The following is a 22570-nucleotide window of genomic DNA, read 5'->3' as shown; positions in this document are numbered from 1 at the left end:
GAAGATGTATTCAGTGCACACAAGTTTTATGGCAGTAATGTTTTATAGTGTGTTCTTTAAATATGTATTTTTTAGAAACGGATGCTACCCCAACTAAGGAGTTTGGTTCCCAACCTTTCGACAACAACGCGCCACACTTCCAAACCTAATGGGTTTACGGACCACCACACAAAGCATTTTTCTTTACAAAACTTTTGCCTTCGTGCACCATCTAAAACCATTTCACAGACCCCCGGGGCCTTGTGTGCAATACAAAAACTACACATTAAAAGCAGATGATGTTTCGGAATACTAATAAATGTGTAGAAACGAATAAATTTTTGTGACACTCCTAAACTAATTATATTGTATTTGCAGACAACATGACTTGTGTCTTAAGGTTTCGCATTTTAAACTCTTTGTCCATACCTGGATTAAAGGTCTTCACCCAATGTTTTCAGGCCATGCTTTAAATGGGAGATACAAATTTATTTCGATTCTCGCAAAACGCCAAAGAAAAAAGTGCGTAAAATTTCATTTCAAACAGATAAGTTATTGCTAACATACAAAACACGTTGAGAAAAAATTCGGATCTGTAGATTGAATCTAAAACGCACAAAAGTATTTCATTGATTTGCACACATAAGTTACTCACATTTTGTAAACACACAGCACAGTAGAATAAAGAATTCTCGCAAGTTTAGAAATGTTCACAAAAATACACAAGAATATAAATATAGCACAGTAGAGCAAGTAAAACTTTGCAATTTCTCTCTTTCTCAGTTTGCTACAACAAACATCACGTTCTTTTAAACGCACCGTTTTAGAAAAACCTTATCATCAAAATTCCTTGGTTAAGATTTTCATATGATAGCCAATTCGCTCACGACAACATCACTGTCCTCCGTTTCCATGACAACTGCAGTGGTGTGGCGGTTTCTAGTGGGGAGGGACCACGAGCGGGGTCGGCCCTCACCCATGTACGCTTCGTTCTCTGGGCCTCGGAACTTGAAAACCCGCATAATGGTTCGCCGAATGCTGGACGACCGAGGTAAGGTCGATGCTGTATTTCGCTCCTGCTGCAAAATACAACGAATTTGATTTTCGTTTGACAAAAAGTTAAGTTGAGATTATTTTGCTTGGTAAAAGCACATACAGCGTCACAATGGTTGGAGTAAAAGGGTCGCTTCGGTCAACTTAATGCCGCGGCCATTCATATGTCAACTAGTGCTTATCCTAGCTTTGCGTTTACAAAAGGGAGACCATGGGATGATTTCCGGAGTTTATCAATCTGTGTGTAACGTTTTTTGAAATATGTTACCTTGATACGGTCACAGTCGGGTGAATCTCGTTTCGGTCGTTGACCACGTTTGCTTAATTTCCTGGTTAAACGTTTTCGTAAACTTCCAAACTTAGATGAACCACTTCCACTCACTTTGGCCTGAAAACAAAATTTGGGTTAATTATACAGCACAGAAAACTAATGAAAATAATCATGTATTTTTGTGTGTTTGATTGTCCTACGACACAATTTTTGTTTAATTAAGTATAAGCTGTCGTTAATAATTAACAGAGTACAAGTAGATATATTTTAAACCCCATTTTTAAATTGCTAAGCGTTATTATAGAATGGGTACTGTAATTTTAAATCCGTTTGCTTCGAAGTAAAAAAAGCGAAATGTATATTGCTTCAGAAACATTACAAACTAATCTTGCTTTAATTTCAACCTCTGCAGCGTATGTTTACTACAAAAAACAAATATATAATTTTGTCAGTAACTTACAAAAAATAGATTACCATCCGGATGTTAGTTCACTATTCATTACAACTTACATGAAGACTTTCTCGTGAGTCACCAACACCAAATGTTGGCCATCTTCGCTTTTTGCGCTTCAACGATGTATCTGCGTAACTAATCGGGATGTACTGCAAGTCCTCCATGCTAAAACAACACGTGGTTTTCATCATCACGTACAAGTTAATTTTGCCGTGTTGTAATACGTAGAGCCAACTCAAGTCACGTATGTCAAGGGCGTGAACTGAAAATGAGTCATATCAACCTACAAACTTGATTTACCTCCTTATTACGAAATTATTGGACCTAGAAGTTGCAGAAATATAAACACTGCTCAATGGTCCCAGAATTCGTTTTAAGCAAAATGTCGACAAAAGAAAATGAACGACTAATTAAACCAGTAGTTCTAAAACGTTTTTGCTAAATCGTTTTTAACAGCCAGTTGAGTTGAAAACACTCTTCTCCGAACAGGACACCTAAAATATATACAACGAAAAATATTCCTATTTTTCCACTATTAGTTTTTTTTTAAATTATAAGTAACCGGTTTTGTATAAACATTTATCCAAATTACTTATATTGGTTGAGTCCTAAAAAACAACTGATTTCAATCGAGTTCCAGACAATGACTCAATTGGTCTCTGGACTTGATTAGAGTCAACAACCGTCCAGACTCAGATATAAATTAGTTTGTTTTATTGGCTTACCTGTCACACAGAAGGTCTGGCGTGCTTCTGCTCAGGGTGTTTAGTTTCTCATGTGAGGAGTAAGCGGAGTCGACCAGACTTGAATGGTTTGACAGTCTATAATTAAATCACACATTAGTTAAGAGTTCAAAACAAAAAGCATCATTAAGACATCGGAATCATGTAAAAAGGGCATTGAGAAGACAAGGTTTCGGCTCACAGATCCACGTCAATGTTATTTCAGGTAAAAAAAATACATTAAGAAAACACATAACAGTCACTTTCGACCGATTTTATGATATACTGCGTGAATAGAAATTTAGTATGTCGCCATTTCTGAAAAAAACTCAGCACGAAAAATTATTTTTATAGTTACTCACGAAGATTCTTCTATCTTCTGATCTTCAACTTCAACATCTCGCATCTCAGTACTCGAACATCTCGGTCGCCGATCCTCATCAACCAGGGATGAAGTCACAGATTTGGATTCTTCTTCAGTTTTGTGACTTTTAAGATGCGCCTGAATTTAAATTTAAAAAATTGCTAATACTGTTGTTTTGTTGCTACTCAACGCAAATATTTCAGCTTAAACGCAAATACGTTGTTCATTTAGCAGGTTGTTTTGTGGTTATGTATGTGATGAGTTGAGTTTATTTCACTCAGTAAAAGAAAACACACCAGTATAATTACGCTAAACCCACCACCGAGCCGCAGCTGTGCAACATAAAAACCTTAAAAGCAGGGTTTCTTAACTCGGAGTACGAAGTACTAAAGGATGAAATATAGTGGTAAAATAATGGTTGTTTGGGTTTAATTGTAAAAAAAGTAAAGTTTCAGTGTGGAATGAATGTCAAGGTGTTAAAAATATTGCTAAGTGAAAAGAATTTGTTGTTATAAATCCTGTAACTATATGCATTCACTCGATACATTCATTAGTTATCATAATTGAAAGTTTTTTGTCAACTATAACATTTTTTCATTTCTGTAAGTAAACATTTATAATTGTGAAAAAGAGATACAAAGAAATTACGTGTATGCTTAAAGGTTACGAGCCCCAAAATGTTACTAACCACTGCCCTAAAGAGAAAAAAAACTACGCTCTACTATAGTTTCCAGTAGGGTTTTTGCATAAATGTTTTGCAATAGTGAACAAGCATTACTAATACACCATTGTTCGTTATGCAAACTACGTCTTGTGAAAACACACATACATATTCAAATGACCTTTACCCTAAAATCATGGGTTTGCCACGTCATCTCATCGCATTCTTCCAAACTGAGATTTTCCAGTGTGCTGGATCTTCGCACCAAGCTACCAAATGAACGAGCTGACATTATGTCATCGTTTCCAGGTAATTCGTGTTTCCTGAGGAGCCAGTACAAGGTGGAGTTAATTCATGAATTGTATTCACAAATGGAAGCATTCAACGTAAGTTTAATTTGAAACCATTGAAGTGGCCTTAGGTGTGTTAAACTGGCAGTTTACAGATAAATATATTTTAATGAAACAAAAAATAGTTTCGACACTTGTACGACAAAATGGACTAATAAGTCTTGATTAATAGGAATCCAAGCCCCTAAATCAGTGGTTCTCAAACTCGGTTTTCGGGGCCGCATGCGGCTCCCAACTACTTATTTTGCGGCTCGCACCAGACCTCAGAAAACCACCAAACATTGATATTTTAGCTTTCAAGGTAATAATCTTTAGTGATTTTGTCAAGGTTTCGTTTTTTTGCGGCTCCCTACACACTTAAAAAACTACCATTTGCCCCGACAATAAAAAAGTTTGAGAACCACTGCCCTAAATTGTCGTTTTAATGTCCATAAAGGCGGATTTACGGGAACATATGTAGCAATTTACACATAAAAAATGTAAGTTGATCTTAGATACTAAAGTTAGTTTTGGGCAATGGACTCGCCAACAGGCCTTCATAAAAACACACATATACATCATATTACTTTGTGTCAGTGTTTGAAATAAATTGCTTGTGACATTTGAAACAGCTTATACAAATAGACTTGCTCTACATTAGCTTACTCTGACAAGTGTATTTCATCGTCCAGGCAGTTGGCGGAACTGTGGTGTTGCGGGGCGACACTTAGCGACCGCCGGGGACTCTCGCCTTCGTCTTCTTCAGCAATGACAGAAAGCGTTGGAACAAATTGCGGGAAGTCAGACCTACAAAAACGTCAACATGTTTAATAAATTACATGGCGTAAATAAACACAATACTAAACATGGTAGACCTATCAAATTTATAGAGCTCTTCTGTCAACTGTATTACATTATCAGAAAAGCTCTATAAATTTGATATTATGCCTGGCAGCGACAGTTTATATATGACAGAACTATATTCCCTGAAGAAGGTTTTATTCATAATTTGTATTAAAAAAAAAACAGTGTAAATAATACCCCTTTTTTATTTGTGAATCCGGAACAATTTATTTTAAGATTTTGTAGACAATGGGTTAAACAAAGCTGAAGCAATAATGCTGATTAGTAATGTCTCATATTCTTTTATATATTTGGCTTTATTGGCATTATGTGTAAAACGTGACATTTAAATCGCATTAAACACTTCCTGTTATCAAATGTAGATATCCTGAAGCAACGTTTACGGCTTATTCCATTCAATGATAAACCCTATTCGGTTTTCGTTGTAATTGTAGACAGAGCTATTATGACAATTCCGACTTGGTGACGTAAGCAAGATTCCCAGGCCGAATTAACGTCATCAGTAAGCGATTTGCATGTGTACGACCCAAGATGGTTGTGGTTTTCGGTTTTTCGAGAAAGCTGTCCGAAAATAGACACCACAGCAAGCACGAAATCGCCTTCGTTTTGTGTTTTCTGGAACTGGCTGATACGATTGCCAATATTACGTCATAAATGCAACTACAGCACTCACTCTGGCAAAAAAAAATGTGACAACATTGTATTTTAAGGGTGGCGGGACCGAAAACACATAAAACAAATGCCAGTGTGGTACTTCGACTTTTGTATTGCGAAACATGTCTTGTCGAACTCGTGACTATTGCGTTTGCCAAAATTCCAACTTTTGTTGACGTCAAGCGTATTAAAAGCGTTTTGAATTGACAAGAGTGGCAATACATTTGTTCCACAAAGGTCACCCTTTTCGTCAGGGTTAAACGACACTTCTATAACATTTTGAAGCAAGTTTGTGATAAAAATCTCAAAATTATTTATTTGCGGATTAAACTGTAAATTTATTTGGACCCCTAATATTGTTTAAATTTAGTGGATGTGGTCCTTCAAAATAGGGAAAATTTACATATTTTCTACTAAATATAGATTGGTGAATTTCAGCACTTGATTTCCCTTCATTTTATGGCGTTTGAAATTGTCTGTAAGGACAGCAGGGGTGAATTATGTAAATTTAAGGATGCTGGCCCAAAGTAAAGAAGTTGAGGTGAAGGTTACTATCATTCATTCTATTTGAATTGTTAGTCACTGATGAGTTTATACTTAGTACAAACCTAAAAACAACTTACCCCTCCAAACTATCATCTCCCAGAAACAATTCATCACCTTTCATAGGCTGTAACTCGGCAGGAGCAACGGGATCAGTTGGTTTGGACTTTTCATCGTCGCTGAGCAAATCTGAATGTGAATGAATAGATTCCATTAAAATGATTTACGGGGCAAGGGCTACCTTTAATCACGTGACATCAAGAAGTCAGTTGCTGAAGGCAACATGATGATTTAATATTAATTGTAATGACACAAAACTTGTAAGTTATTTGAAGTAGCTTATTCATTGTTATTTAACACTCATACATGTGAATCTCATATTCAAAACTTTCAGAATTTTCTATGTACCTGATTACAAACAACACTTTTAGGACTGAGAAATGCATGCCGGTATTAGGATAACCGTATTTAGCATTAGGCATTCAAGTTTGAACTTATAATTGTCATTAACAAGAATATTTTTTGTCCTTTTTTGGGATAAATACAGCTAGATGTAAAACGAGGCTTTAATTCAAGCCAAGATGTTTAAACGCTTTTAAGGAGATTAAATATTTAATGGATGGCAAACGTGATGATCGTTTGGGACTGAAATAGAAAATACAAATGTATAGTGCCAACTTGATATGCATTATATCGTAAACAAAAACACATAAACGTTCGGTAAATGAGTAAATAAAACGTTCACTACACATTTCTTAATGCCAAATGTCATCGTACCGCAAGGTCCTATATATATAATGAACACCGGTACCATTCAACTAAAATAGTGGCTATGCAGCGCAGTGAAATATAGCACACGGTCTCTGGTAAAAACATCCGCTTCGGAAACTGTCGGGAAACATGCAAAGATCAAAGTAGAACATGTGATTCGGATTTCAATTGAGGTCCCTTCCTATACTCACACGAGAATATCCATAGCAAGTTTACAACGCCAATGGCCTGTGTTTTTATGTACAGCCAACGTTTGAGGCGGATTTAAACAACATATATGATACGGGGCGTTTTGTATTTCATATGATACAAAAAATAGTTATGTTTACACTAAAGGATTTATAAATGTAGAATAAAATCCAGTCACATTTCTGGCACGCTCGCATAAAGTCAATTCAGTTTCATCAAAACAGCAACCGTTATTAATCACATTGACGTCAGTGCTGCACCAGGGTTGATGTCATTTAATTAATCAACAGCGTTTACCCGGATCAACTCACATGTTCAAGTGGCAATTTCAATATTAAATTGACTAAACCAGAACCGAGTCAAGTTAAAAGTTAACATTCTTAAAGTTACGATAAATTTCAAACTTTTAAATTTTTTACAAGCAATGACGGAAATAGCAATATGGTCAAAACTGTATAGAGTTAGAACCAAAAGGACCAACAACGTGGTACAGAGTTGTATGGGTCGGGTTTGAGTCGGGTTCGGGCTTAAATAAAACTGATTTAATTCGAGGCTGACTTCTGTTCTGTCTCAAAAAAATGGTTTCTGTCTCAATTGTCAATTCTAAAATTACTAACAAAAAATCGAATACTAATTCATATCCAAAAGTGTACTAACCGTTGGAATTTTTGTCGGTTTGCAAGTTTTCTTTGTGTTTGGTAAATGTCTCAGTTAAATCTTCGTTATGTTCATTTTCATTTTCCGTTGATTCAACAGATGAAGTTGATAGTATACGACTTTCACGCCTAACAAAACAAAGCAACCATGTAAGGAAGCAGTATCACATCATTCATTACATTTGTTATTCACTACGAATTAGTTAAAAACGGGCATTTTTTACAGTATGGCCTTTAAAACATATGTTTTTTACATGCAATTTTAAAAAAAAATTTGTATACTTGTAAGTCTGATTTAAACTAAGACAAGGTTAATGTACTTCCCACTATGGGTGATAATATTGTTTGGTTATGCCAGACCACATAACGTTGGCTCTACGGGTCCCTCGAAAGTTACCATTGTATACCTACTTTGTTTCACAAAACGTTGTCTTATTTTGGCATTCGAAAGTGCATTGTTCCTCCCTAAAATCCAGGCTATTGTTGTTGTTTTTAGAAATTTGATTGTCCTCCTCTGGGCTTGTATTGAGGTCACAATTGCCTATCAGTGACGTAACAGTCTGTATCAAACATCTTTGTTCGGATTTGTCTTTAACGATTTCCTCAGTGCTGTTTTTCGCATTTATTGAGTCATAATTGGGAACACAATCGTCTTGTGAATTGGAATCCAGTGATTGTTTGCAGGCCTTGTCGGACAGTTCCATGTATTCAAAGCTGCGCTGACGATACACAGGTGTATCCACGCGTTTTTGTGGCGAAACGAAACCCACAAATGCCTTCCAGTATATGTCCTCCTTTCTTTTTGCATGTTCGTCCATCTTGGCAATTTGATAAGTAGTTTTCAAGTTTTGGTGTTAAAAATTATGACACAATATGGAAGGGTCAAATTACAGATAACAAATTCTGTAACCTAAAATGTAAATCTATTTCGTTTTGAATTTTTGCATCTGGATCAATAAAAATGTGTTAAAGTTGTGAAACAACAGTAAGTTTTCCGCAAAAAAGCCCTCGTTTTATTTCTGACGCTGAACTTATTAGTCTGATAGAAAATAGTGTTTTAAAAGACTGTTTAACACGCCTCTGCAAAAAAACAGTCAGTGAAAACAAATCATATCCCGTATGATGAACCGCAGACTCACAAAGTTACGTATTCATAATTTCCACTACGTAACATGTGTTGGTTTTGAATCTGAACTACAAGTAGATTAACAAATGTAAGCTCTTATGTGACAACAAATAATTAATTACTGACAATTACTCAATTAAATATATCACAACAGTATTTTTGAAAACTGCATTTTTTTGGTCTAAAATATAATTTTGCTATATTACCACCAAGAGCACTTCTAATTGCAACACACGAACCATACGTTCAGTTACAACAGCGAAATTTTGAAATGAACGCTTAGCAACAAATGTTATACATAGCTCAGTAAACCACCCATCAGGAAATGTCTCTGACAAATTTAACAATCAAAACGCGTCAAAATTAACAAAACGACGACGGCCCTGATCAACAATTACTGATGTCAATTTTATTGGTCGTCACCTTATACGGGGCTAACTAGGCAATTTTCAGAAATGCATAATTTACTTTGGGATAGGGGAATTAGCCAATGCGCTTGTGCTATGAGTCAATGCTTCGTTTAACTTTAACACAAGAGTTTGGCTGGCAAGGCTGAAAACCAGCAACTTGCAAAATAGCTCTTCCTTTGCTAAGAATAAAAAAAAATTGCATTATAAATCCTAAAAATACATCAAATTTTGCAAATTAAGGTAAAAATTAACTGCCTATTACAATATGTAAACAAACATGTAAGCATTGGCAAACAAAACTTAACTAAACACAATTACCAGCACAATAATTTTTTAAAGCAACCTATATCATCCACAACAACACAACACAAGCACTGTAAGCAAACTGTGACATCCTGAATGCCTCACTATACGGCTTTGTACACGAACAAGAACCTAAAGAAAAAAATGCGCTACAGCTGCCTAGAGTTGCAAGCGCTTTGCTTGACTGTGACTCTAACGATAAGCCGGAAGCATTGGAACTCCAAAAGTATGCCAAAAGGACTCTGGTTTCCATGTCCCCGTGTTGTTAAATGCTTGGTAGTTTGTAACACGATTGTAACTCCAAAAGTATGCCAAAAGGACTCTGGTTTCCACGTCCTCGTGTTTTCTTGAATGCTTGGTAGTTCTTAACACGATTGTTTCTACTGTATACAATGTGCAGTTTTGAACAAGGGCATAAAAACTGTAATTAATCAATGAACTACAGAGCCTTTGTTTCTCCTCCATATAACATTCATGCTTATGACTGAAACTGATATCTTCCTGATAACTGTTTACTGCTGTCCTAAAGGATAGGCCTCAGAAGCTTTTCAAACTCTTCCTTGTCACACCAATGACTGGCAACAAATGTTGCAGATGAAACGTTGTTGCTGTAAACGCAATTAACTTGATCAAAGACACGAAACCGCGACCGCCTACACTGAAGGGCAATTTATACCTTCTTGATCGCAGTATTCACCCACGCAGCCAACACAACTGTGATAAATTCACTTACTAATTGGCGACTTTAACCGAAACTGCATCAAAAAATACCAACAACAAACAAAGGCAGAGGACCAACCGGCCTACGCATGTCGTCATTTCCCCATGTATTGAATAACGTCGCGCCACCGTGGTCGACGTCACAGGCAAGGCAGGGTCTATTGGAACGCTCGGGCTTTCCTTCACAAGTCGGTCACTGGTAAACGCTAAATTCAGTCTGACTGGAACGGCAGACGTTCAACGTCAAGGTGACGCGTTTATCATACGATTATTGCGTAAACATCACCCGATCTTAAAAAAGAAAAGTCCATCATAGGAAATGGCCCACATTTGCCCTCTGTTGGGATTTTGTGTTCGTTAAATTCTCTGTACTTGGATAAGACTCGAAGTAACTCTTTGGTTGACGCAAATTACGAAACACCTTTGAGTTCATATATGGCAACAAAGACTTGCCGATTTTCAAAAACACTGCTCTTTGACGTAACACACAATTTTCGCAGTTCCTGCACGGAACGTGACTTCAGTCACAATGCCCCAAAACTAGTTGCTATAATGGAGAATTGCTTTCAGACTGCTAACCTAAACGAAAGCATGCATCATGGAAATCCAAAGCGAAAAACTCATTTGGAATGTGTATGTAGGCCTTTAACAATGGAGAGACCGTACAAAATCGCTATTAAAATCGTTTCACATCTGAGGCGAAACATGACGCGTTGCCCAATAATTATTACTCAACTAAACGCCTCGAGCGAAACTAGTCTACGCTAAAATAGATTGTTTATTCATTGTCATTGTATCGTGATTTCTATAGCGCCTGAGAGCGATTAGAGGACACCCTAGGTAAGTCTTAGGCCAACGCAAATTGCGACATTCCCATGTTTCCATAAAAGGCAAAAAAGTTTTCAACACTATCCAAGCGCTTTACTGAATGGCGCGTCACGGTTGAAACACGTGATCTTTTCATTTTGTCTGTTGGTTTCGCAAACGCAAACTGCACGTAATATTGCTATCACACTTAAATCAAACAGACAGGGTGATATATTTGAATGAATGTCCACGTCCAAGTGGATACACTTAAAATAAATACGTATTTTGGCAATTTGTAGGTTTCAGCCTAAGCAATCTGTAAATTTCGGTTGAAGCCCATAACTTGCATTGTGAAAACAGTGCTTAACTAAACGTTTAGCAATTGATCAAAGAAAATAAAGTTGGTTAACTCTTCCTTGTATCGATAAAGTGCTGGCAACGTAAGACATTATTTTGATAATAGAATAATAAATGTTGTGAACTATAATGACTTCTCTCAAACCTTTGTATGCGAGTTTACTTGAAGCAGTGGCAACCTGTGATTCTGCGCAATTTGGCGAGATCGCCCTAATTGTTTTGGCATAGTGGTCGAATATTCAGTTTCGGTTAAATCTCTTTGAGACACGTTAGCTACTCAAAACTATAGTTTTTATGTTTGCATAACCATTCTTTCACAAAAAGTTGAGCAAAGCAAAAAACAAATAACCTGTACAAGCCATTCTTGTGTATTTCTGTGCAATGTTACATGTGCAATCCATTCTAAACGCATTGACATCTGCAGTTACCCGTTGAGTGCAATTTTTATTTCAGCTTAACCTAATCAACCAAAACACTGTCTATTTACGTCGTGGAAAGTCAAACACATGCCCGTATTTTAAGCTTTTTTGCCGTAACAAAACCTTTCAACAATACACCCCTGTTTACACCCTCATCATATGTGTTTTGACAGCATGTGCGGTTTGTAACATGTGTCGTATATCCTCTGAATCAGTTTAACATCACGTGTTTCCGGGGGCATTTGAGTTCGTTTGGTGTGCAGCTATGTCCTGTGCACATCCTATTGCAAAGTACTAGAACTGTTGGTGCAAAAACACGATGCATTGATGATAACACACCAAGTTGAATTTTAAACTCGTTCAAAGTTATCACGCGACATGGTAGATTGAAACTTGGATGTGATGCAAACAAACAGCTCCATTTTTTACTCATCTGGAGTTTATATTGAATGTTATAATAAGTATACTATACTGATAGCTCTGAGCGAAGACATGGCCGCTAGGTGATGTAGTAGCTAAGCAATAAACAAAATTCGTAATTGAAAATAAAGTTAAAGTGGACAGGAACTTGGCTGAATGTTTTTGGTTGCTTATTTTGTAAAGCGTGTGCTTGTTTTACTTTTTGGGGGTTGCATCTCGTCGACTTGAAAAATTTGTGGATAGTTTACAATGCATAACAGTGTGCCACGGCACAGTAGTGTTTCGCTAAAGCAGTGGCCCTTAAATAAAAGTCCAGGGGTCACTAGTAGTTTCTGATGACGTTTAATGTTTTAAAACGCATTATTTGTTTGTTTGTTTAGCCTGCAAAGTGCTCCGAGAATTATGTTATAGTTTGTTAATGTTGGTTCAACTCTAAACTTAAAAATTCAAGTACTATTGTCCGATGATATTCAACCAATTATTCATACATGTTGCAAATCGGCCATAAAAGTCAAACCAACCAAAGCGATGGCGACATCTATCGAAAGTTATGGGCAAAAAATTTAGCCGCTAAATCATTGAATTTGCGATTGACAATACGTTAATTTTGGAGGCATATGTTGGCTGCGAAGTAGGCAATGAAATTCCTCTTACATGTAGGTTGAAAATTGCTTTTAGCTGTGTATTACCAACTAACAAAAGCAATAATTTTGCAGCTAAGACACTTTTTGCCCGAACATATAAACTTGCATATTGGGGTCAGCTACAAGTTATAACCACGTGTGGCAACGCTTTGACTTGTCCCGTTTATTGTGAATTACTGTGAATACTTATGGGCGCTGTAAACAAAATAAAATTGAATGATTGATTGATTGATTGCATATACATTTAAACAGTTTTGTGTAAATTGATCGTTTTGATACCGAAACATGTCTTGCTTTCTTTGGTCACTGCCGCTTATTGGTTATCAATGTTGGATTTTTACAAGATTTGTTATAATGCAGGTGAAATTTAAAAAAAGTGTATAACGCAGGGTAACTTAACAAAAAAATGGGATAACCTGCCTATAAGTTTCGGTTTTATGCACAAGCAGCAAGTATATCAAAGTGGCCTTTACATTTAAAATAAAATTAAAAAAATATTTACGATAAATGTTTGTACTTAAATTTAAGATGGTAGTACAATGCTTAACATAGAAATTGGTGAAGTATTTATGTATTTGCCGCCGTTTACCAGTTGCTCCACAATCTTCGACTGTGATGTCATAAACGTCCATAATCTGTGGAAAAAATGATGTCATCTTCCCTTTCACGTGTTGTGTTGTTCACATATTGAATTGCTTGTTGTAAATCTGTGAAAAGATAAAGTGTTTCGACCTATGAGAAAACCAAATGGTGAGTGGCGTTCATTGTTGATAAATCTTAAAACAGCGCAATACTGGGTAATTGTAGTGTCTTTGTGACTAATGGATACATTACATAAAACGAACAGCTAGGTTTATCCTTTTATACAAAAAAAAACATGAAAAGAGTAATTGGACATTGACTTACCGGTATACAAGTGTAAAACTGTTCTCCGCTATATGTCGCTAAACATCATATGTTTTATGCCACAAAATATTGGAGATAGCCATATGCGACATCAAGTCCTCTTACAAATTAACAGAATTATATTCGTTGCTCATTTTCATGAAACGAATTATGCTTTTCAAGTCATCATTTTAGGGAACTATTAATTTTGTATTACTAGGGAGAAACAGACCAAATACCAAAACAATTCGGATAAATATAAACGATACTAAAATATATATATATGTGGAATATATGAATGTTTTGTAACAAGCTCGTTAAATAAAAATATTTTATGTGAACCTAAAGCACCTTCTAGTAAGCACGTCCTTCTGGCGTGAGTTTAACACAACAAACACGAAACAGACTGAAACGTCTGAAGAACTAGTACAGTGGTTCCCAAACTTTTTCATATTTTTTTCAAAACGGTCCCTTTGCCATTATTTCGAGGGCTCGCGGTCCTTAAGCTTAAATGTGTATTTCAAAAAACGAAAGTTGATTGCAGGATTTTAGCTAGTTATGCAAAATTGCGCATAACAATCATCCAAAGACAGCATATGACATCACAAACAGGACAAAAACATTACGATTGTGCGCGAACAATTGCATTTTTGATATTTGTCATTCAATAAAGGCCATTGTTTAGCAATGGAGACAGTCGATTCTCAATTCTACTTTGATTTAAACATATTTAGTGGCACCAACTGACGCCAAATAAGATTATAGAATTACTTCAACCGCTTCGCGGTCCCCCCAAAATTGCCTCACGGACCCCTAAAGGACCGCGGACCCCAGTTTGGGAACCGCTGAACTAGTAAAACGGGTAACAAAAGTGTCTAAAACTGTTTGTTTTCGACGGAGTTGGGGTAATTCTTGTCTTTTCTCAAACTAGTTCGGAATTGAAATTGGGTTTTAGAATTGTTCTGGGTCAACAGTGGCCAGGTGTAATATCTTTCTGCTTCCGATTTCAACAAAACACCTTTTTTAAAAATGAAAGTTTGCTAATGCTACGTGTGATACATGTAAAATTATTAAATTCTCCTGGGAAAATGTCTTTGTTAACTTGTGTGAATACACTAGTCAGAGTGTTTTGTAGTAACTATGGTGAAAAATGCGCTCAACAAAAGTTTAATGATAAGCGCATTGACTTAGTTTATAATTTAAAAATAAAACTATATTTGTGTAGCAATTAAAAACCTAAAAAATAATGTGATTGCAGTCAGATTTTAAACTTCGGAAGCCCGGACAGTGGGTAGCTACGTTAAGTATATGGTTTTAAACTGTGCATTGGGTTCAGTGCGTCGTGGGAATTTTAAGGTGCTAAGCAAAGACTTGCCCAATATTTAAAACTCCTCCGGTCAGCAGCACGTAAGTATTTGACATCAGAGGGTCGCACTTTCTAATAAATGCTTTTAGTCAATACCAGGACGGACCGTAAATAGTTGGTAATGCACTAATACGTAGAGGAACGATCATACCCCCAATGCGTGTGAAATCACGAATTCTGTTTTGAGGTTTCTTGTACATTACGCGTGGTTTCGCACGAATAACAAGGCGGCAGCGTGGCCTGGTCGAATGTTGCGCCCCGCTTCCAGCCAAGCTCCGTTTCTGTTTGCCGAACGTGCCTGGGGCCCCAAACCCATGGGGGTCTAAAAGTGCCGTGTGGCTTTGATATCGCCGTGCGTCCGATTTTGATACAAACGACAAAGCCTTGATGGCGAGAACACGATACGAGATTCCGTAGAGTGCATCGTTGATGTGCTGATGCTGAAAGAAAGGTGTTTTTCAGGCAAAGGCTAGTCTAGGGAGAGTACGCCGTCAGCACGTTGCGTAAACAGACTTTGCAACAACAGTTTGGGCTTCGTTGCGATTACGATTTGCTCCGCGGCCACTGTGATAAGGCTTAAATCGGTGACGAGTGAAAACGTTATGTGTCAGGGTAGGGATTAAGGGATCGCCACTTTTGAGAGACCGAGTTAACGTGGGCGTACTTGTCGCCTAATGGTCAGCAAACAAACTAGTCGAGCAGCTGAAAACGGTCACGCCCGGTCTTGAATGCTTGGACACAGGAAATGAACAGTTGTCTAAAGTGAAGAGCTTTTTCTGTGTTTTGTTATGCTTGAACGTAAAAAAATGTACATGCTAAAAAATGAAATTGGTCTTGGTTGGTTAAAGTTTGCACCAATTTTACACTTTTATACCAAAAACACTTCTTATGCAATATTTCAATGGGGATGACTTTCGGTTCAAATTGAGTAAATTCTTGCTTTGATGACAATTTAGCTATGTTTAGGCCATTGTCCGTGTATTTTACGCCGAATATCAATATGATAACAAAAACGTGCAAAAACCAGAAAACAAACAACAAAAGATTCATGTATTTCGTTTTACATGGAAACAAATAAAATCAAGACAAGCGGCGAAAAAAATACGCCTCAAGAATACCCACAAGTATGCTACTGCGAGTTATAACCCAATTAAGAAATTACCAACCCTTTTCAAGTGACCACATCAAACTACAAAGTCTAGGAGCAGTATGCAAAACAGAATTACAAATTTGCCGCCAGATTAAACGTGCACCAAAGAGTCGACGCCCCCAGCATCAAAGATTTCCAATCCCAAAGCAGCATTTCACGACTTTGCTTGCTTCACAGCGTTGTTCAGGATTCGTTGGAATCAAACATGCTTGACCGGTGACGTAGCTGATTTCGACCTTTCACGCATGACTGACTTCGGGGTCATTCTCCGAGGGTAAGAAATTCCTGCGTACAATAGAAATAGTAAGGAGATTGACACGGGGACGTATAACGTACAGCTGCATACAGAAAAGCAAAATGCAATAGGATTTAGATTTGTTTATGCGTGCTTAATGGAACTGTGTTTTATATTTGAACTTGTAGCCGGTACAAAATAGTACACTGCAAAAATGGAAAAATGTTTTGTTTGTAACAGTCAGTTGGGTAAAGTAGATAACAGCTATGTGGCAGTTAATGGTCACTATGATTGTTTGGGTAGACTCTCCAATTTGTAAACAGATAGGACTGTTAAATACGACTAACAAAAACTTTAGAAAGATACTATACCTAGTTTTCTTTTCGAAGTGTACATTTTTAATAATTTATTTGTTTGAATGAATGTAACTATTCTAGATCTACATTTAATTTTAAACAGTAAACAGTAATTTCAATGGAAATTTATTGCAACTCTAGGAATGTATTTTTTGCATTATACTGATGAAAGATGCCAGAAAAAATGGCGTGCTTTTGACTATGCTGCAGTGTACATTAGGTCAAGTGTGTTTTGGTAATATAGAAAGGGGTCAAAAGTGTAAAAGATGGTGAGAATCCATTGGGCTGGAGTGACAGTTCGGGAACAGAACGCACAATCACTTTTGTTGTTAGAAAATTATCGCTTCCATATTCACTTTTCCTTACACAAAAGGCGATATTTCCGCCGTTTGATATATCAGCACTACTGTATGCACACAGTATATAGATAAGGCCAGTGTTGTTTGCTTCTGTGAGCAAAAACACGACGCTTATTGCGGCTCGGACAATGAAAACAGCATGGAAACATCGATAAAAAAGCGGTTTATCGCTCCGGTATTGTTTTCCGATCTCGTTTTGCGGGGTCAGCATGAAAGAAGGGGGTTCGCAGGGCGGGCAGTGGCACTTGCCAAATGACAGCCAGACAGAACGATGGCCCTGTGACGTCACTAGTGCCATTGTGCTCTGGCGCCGTTCCGTAGTGGTCTCTCTCGCTGCAACCTGTTGACACTAGGCGATAACACAGAAGCACTGTTTGCCAATCACACTAGGTCCGGTAAAAGTAAATTTGCGCCACCGGGATTGAGGTAGAAATATTGGCGAAGGTGCTCTGTCAATGACAAGGGGTCGTTCGATTATTGGCCGCCATGTCGCTGCACACCCAAAATAAAAGGCTGATTAGATCTCAAAACGTTAGTTCGCGATCGGGTCTACGCGCGTCGCAATCTATTGTACTCGGTTGTTCCAGAGATGAAGGGCTTCGAGCAAACTTTTTTTGACATGAAAAATATCGCGGGAGAAAGTTATGATCAAAAAATGGATTTCAAGCTACAAATAAAATCTATGAGTAATTGCACCGTGACAGCAATAAATTTAGACACTATATTTTGACCTAACAAACCGAAGGTTACTATGGGCCACATATGTTTTGAGGAAAAGGGAAAATTTAAAGAGAATTTTTGGTTGATGGATTGATTTGCACGTGAAGCCTGACCAAAAGAGTATGTTATGAAGTTTCTGATGTAATGAATTAAGTTTACGAAGAGGTGGCCAATTGTTTGAGTTTTCCTGCTTGGGCTGTCTTTTACACAAACCAATGAAAGTTACCACTTTCACAAAAAAACTACATAGGGACAAAGATCTCATAATTCTAGGTACGAAATCACAACTAAACATTGATGAAAAAGCGGGTCTTAAAAAAACTGTACCCTTATCCTACTTTTGCCTCTAAACGTGCAAACTTCTGGCACTGGGCACAAATTCGTGTTGTAATTCGTAATCGCCCGTCAAACACACAACAGTGATTGATACGCTCGCCAACAGAGAAACTTAGCACAAAGGGTGTGGTGATTCTTGGGGGGCTCATTAGTTGTGCAACCCCCATCCGTTAGATTCAATTAGCGGCGTAAGCAAAGGGTCTGTGTTGCGTCAAATTCAAGGTCTCGATTGTTAAAGATAACTTTGCTGGAGCTTGGGAACATTCCGCAGTGTTGTTCCCGTGATTGAGTGTTCTCCCATTAGAGGTACAGATACGCACTAAAGATATAAGAATTTTCAAAGAGTTGAGTGTGATGCTAAATTACTGTAAACAACATCTTCAACGTTTTATTTTGAAGTTACAGTTTTTTTTTGCAAAACAGGTATGCGCTTTAAAATCATATTGATCTTTCGTTCAAAACTTCCTGTTTTATTTCTGAAACGGCGCAACGTTTTTTGTGGTTGTTGTTTGATCTTTAGAAGGTCGTAAAAGTTATATTGTTCGCTACAAATTTCGGCATCATTAACAGGGAGCAACCACTGTTTTAAACAACTTAAAGTTTTTCATATTACTATATAGTATAGCTTTCAGTCAAACTATTCGAAACGTACTGGTTGGTAATACGACCATTTTCACCTGCTGAATCCAATTAAAACTTGTTCAAAACGGTGTAAAAGAGATTTTGGCCTTTAACAATTTTCTCAGTAGTAAAGTGACCAAACTACCACAGACTAAAGTATGGTTCCTATTTTAGCATTTTGTTTAAACAATTTATCTGCTATGTTTTTGTGTTTTTGAACAAAGTGCATGTTTTCTGGCCTATTAACTATTTCTTTTTAATGGACATTTTTATAAGTTTTGCATTTTATATGACGTAGTAAAAACAGCAAGACAAAAATCGCCGGAGCCAAAACCACGGTAGGTCCTGGCGGTTGTTACAACACAGCCACAAAGCTATAAATCACTCAACATACAGGCCAATGAAGGTACACTTGCCCTTGGACGGGACCGCCTCGAAGCTTACGGGAAGAGTCAACGAGGCACCACACAGCGTATTACTTTCACCTGTACAATGTATCACTGGACATTCTCACGGACTGGGTTTTAACGTTCCTCAGTGCGATAAGGCTAACGATCCTTTACACTGTCCATCGACGGGTCCCCTATCGTCCTAGTTCAAGTGCTACGTGATCCGCACCAGGCCTTGGCAATCAGACCTCGCATTGGCGAGCACAAGGCTATCGCCTGACGCCGCGGGGGTCAAGGGTGCAGGTCAGGGGTCAAGACACCAACAGCTGGACGGCAATTAATCTTAATGGAATTTTCGCCGTCGGTGCGCTTGGAAAGGAGTAATAGTGATAAATGATGGCAGGGTACAGAAGGGGGTTATGTGGGGCAGAGAAATTCATGCGTGTGGTCGTAGCAGGAAACAGGCGTGTTTCTGAATAGACCGAGATAGTAGGCTGCTGACCAAGCAAAACACTTTGACCGATTTGGGCGGCAACGTTTGTCTTGATTATTTGGCGTGCTGCAGTGTTATGTAAAAATGGTGTAGGAGTTGTTTTTAATCAGGCAACCGTTGCACCTTACCATGAGTGCTTGATTTCACTCAAGACTGATCGCAAGGCCATAGTTGTGCGGTATTTGTTTAACACAATTTTGCCTCTAAACATGCATTTATTGAAAAAAAAATTAACAATTTTTTTTAACAAATGTCGCACAAGTATGACCTTGATTAACAAAAAAATTAACAAATTGTTTACTGTTATCCCATCATACTAATTTGTGAAAGAAACAATCCGAACCTTGACCCCGTTGACACGTGATTCGTTGAACCATTCAGTGTTGCCTGCTGACCGGAACTTATAGCTTTGATGCTGCTTCGTGGTCAAATATGTGTTCTGCTGATTACGGTTTTGGGTTGCATTAAATTGGCTGCTTGTAGGTTCGGGCGGGAGTCGTTAGGACCAATCAAATCGACTGACCCCTTGCTGGCTTTGAAGAAAGGCACTGTCTGTGCATTCTTGCACGTTTTGTAGGAGTTTGCATTTTTTTAAATCATGTATTGACGATTAAACTGTTTAGGTGTGAAAAAGACATTGTTTTGCAGGCCACTGGGCAGTTTTTTACGAGTTGTATAAAAAGTTCAATAGGAAATGTCAAGAATTTGTCATTTAAGGATTTTTGGCTAACTTTTTACGTATTGGAAACTTGCGAGTGCGCAAAACTCTTAAAAACACTTCTTCACGCAAGTAACAAGGGAAGCTATACGTTTTTGTGAGTGTGTAAACGTAAGGTGTAATGTTATATGCATACATTACCGGTTATAGAAGACTAGTTTGATGTGATATGTGCTTTCTTTTCTAGAGGTAAATGGTCGTACCAACATCGTATGTCTAGCACTGGAAAACTGAAACAACAATAATAACACGTGGAGTTAATGTTAGCTATTGAAAGATTTTCACAAGACACACAAAGGCTCCGAAGGGTAATATTTAAAAATCCGTAAAGGGATGCATAATAATTTCCAAGTGTAAAAATCCTAAAACAAAAGAACATAATTCCAAATTGCAGTTTCCTAATTAAACTTATCATGTGAAAAAGGGCCATTTAAATTGTAAAGAAAAAAAGCAATTTCGTGCATAACTTTTGTCTTCAGTTTAAAACAGTTCTTGGGAGATTTACCTCTATAGTTTATTCCTACAACAGCAAAAAACTACTATCCAATGCTAAACTTATGCACATTCATTTCGGTGATTCTCTCGGCGCCTGGCGTCAATTCAAGAGAGCCAGAGAATGCCTGGGCTGCCTGGTCGAGGGCCCTCCGCTATCACAGACAAAGCTGCGTATCGCAATTTGTGGCGGATTTCACAAAGCTCCTCGATTAAGACGGATTACTTTTAAATCTTTAACAACCCGTTCGCTATTTTTACATACAGTCGGGTAGGTCCGGTTGATCTCATCAACCAGCTGGGCGTTAAGGACTTGATTTTCAAGTCACAATAAAAGGTAATTAGACATGTGGACGCTACTGGACAGTGGTTTTGAGTTGGTCAATTGCCAACGGCGGTGGACATCAATTTGACTGACACCACTCGTACGCAATGGTGCTTTAAATGCTTTGCTGAATTGTAGCCTGTGAATTGAACGTTCGAGTACACTGAGTGAAGAGTTAATTACAATAGATAACTCAGTAGAACCAACATTAAATTTGTATGTTGCTGAGTACATTCTAAAACGTAAAAAAACGTAAGGATCCTATTGTAACTAAGTATGTTTGTCTAAGAGTTTTTATATTTCTTCTAAATCAAACGGTGCTATTTATCACCTTTGAGAAACTTAAAGTAATATTAAATTATTTCCAAATTTCTAAGACCCTTCTTAAAGGCAGCGAAAACTTGCCAATGAGGTTTGGGAACAGTTCTGCAACAAAGCATAACCCAGTACCCATGCAATATTAACTATTATTCGTTGCATGCAATAACCATCACTTACCAGGCGCTGGAAATTAAATCCAGCCTCATAGGAAATTAAGTCATTTCAAACACTGGTGAGCAGCGATTGATCCTCCGGGCTTTGGTCCTGATTGCTGTTAAGGTCTGATCGATTTCTGCCAGCAGTGGGGTCAACTGAAGGTCACAGCGACAACTTGGACCACGTGCTTCGTATGTCGGAGAATTCTATTGTGTGAACAGACGCGGTTGGCAGCTTGCTTGTCTGCAAAAGTTGAATGAAGTATGGTTAAGTGTATTGTTTGATACCAACGGTGTGTTTACCTACAAGGTTTTGGCCTGTTAAATCGAAGTTAGGAACAAGTTAAGTCATGAAATGCTAACTAAACTTGCGAAGTACAGAAATTGGTTGATTCATAAAAAAACGTTTTCTAAGTTTATTGCAATGTTTTTTTATACATATTTAAAACGTAAAAGGGTGCGAGGCTAAAAATGCAATGAATTTTGTCATGGTGTTCAGATACTAATGATTAGGCAAAAATACAGTCGTATGACTGGAATATTAGCTTCAAACCAAATTCCATACATGCACATTGGTTGGCCTGGCAAAAAAATATTCAAATATATCAGGTCCCCTATCAACCAGCGGGTGGCGCCATTTCGCCCGCTTGACCCACTTTAGCTTGAGTGTCGTTCGACAAACGGCGAGAGGACGCGTTTGATTTCGGCGTCCGGCCTCGAGTGATCGATCGGTCACCAAAGTGCAGTCAGCGCGCAAAATTTTCCAAAGCGCGAAAAAACAACAGCAAATGGACTCTGTGACGTCATAATGGGGCTGGAACGTCGAGAGAGCAGAATGACTGTGTTGAGTTTATGTTTATGCGGTTTGTGTGTTGGGAGAATTGACATTCTGGGTGACTTGCGACTGACTGGCTGGGGTTGAGTCATGCCTGG

The 22570-nt window shown here is 37.8% G+C and overlaps 2 protein-coding genes across 3 annotated transcripts in view; both read right to left on the bottom strand.

Annotated features, from left to right (window-relative positions):
• Nucleotides 1-447: 447 nt before the first annotated feature.
• LOC145233501 (uncharacterized) lies at nt 448-8476 on the bottom strand. 2 transcript variants are annotated; one of them, XM_080098236.1, is made up of 10 exons: nt 7922-8476; nt 7512-7639; nt 5975-6083; nt 4500-4640; nt 3692-3827; nt 2842-2981; nt 2483-2578; nt 1814-1922; nt 1301-1420; nt 448-1058 (listed from the first exon to the last, which is right to left on the bottom strand). In XM_080098236.1, exons 1-10 carry the CDS (start codon nt 8326-8328, stop codon nt 843-845), a joined length of 1602 nt encoding a protein of 533 aa, XP_079954362.1. In that variant the 5' UTR covers nt 8329-8476; the 3' UTR covers nt 448-842. The 2 variants fall into 2 exon arrangements, with proteins under 2 accessions (XP_079954362.1, XP_079954363.1); XM_080098237.1 differs by having other exon boundaries at nt 448-1055.
• Nucleotides 8477-15924: 7448 nt separating this feature from the next.
• The window catches only part of LOC145232852 (uncharacterized), a 32291-nt gene continuing 25645 nt past the window's right edge, over nt 15925-22570 (bottom strand). The window contains exons 5-7 of the mRNA XM_080097531.1: nt 21660-21881; nt 20486-20574; nt 15925-16402 (exon numbers count right to left, since the gene is read on the bottom strand). Coding sequence (XP_079953657.1) covers nt 21790-21881 — 92 coding nt within the window. The 3' untranslated portion in view covers nt 15925-16402; nt 20486-20574; nt 21660-21789. The remainder of the gene's footprint in view (nt 16403-20485; nt 20575-21659; nt 21882-22570) is intronic.

The sequence above is a fragment of the Phallusia mammillata genome, chromosome 6 (assembly GCF_965637545.1).
Source record: "Phallusia mammillata chromosome 6, kaPhaMamm4.hap1.1, whole genome shotgun sequence".
Classification (NCBI taxonomy): Eukaryota; Metazoa; Chordata; class Ascidiacea; order Phlebobranchia; family Ascidiidae; genus Phallusia; species Phallusia mammillata.
Note: the sequence above shows the minus strand (reverse complement) of the source record. Positions and strands in the feature narration are given on the sequence as shown.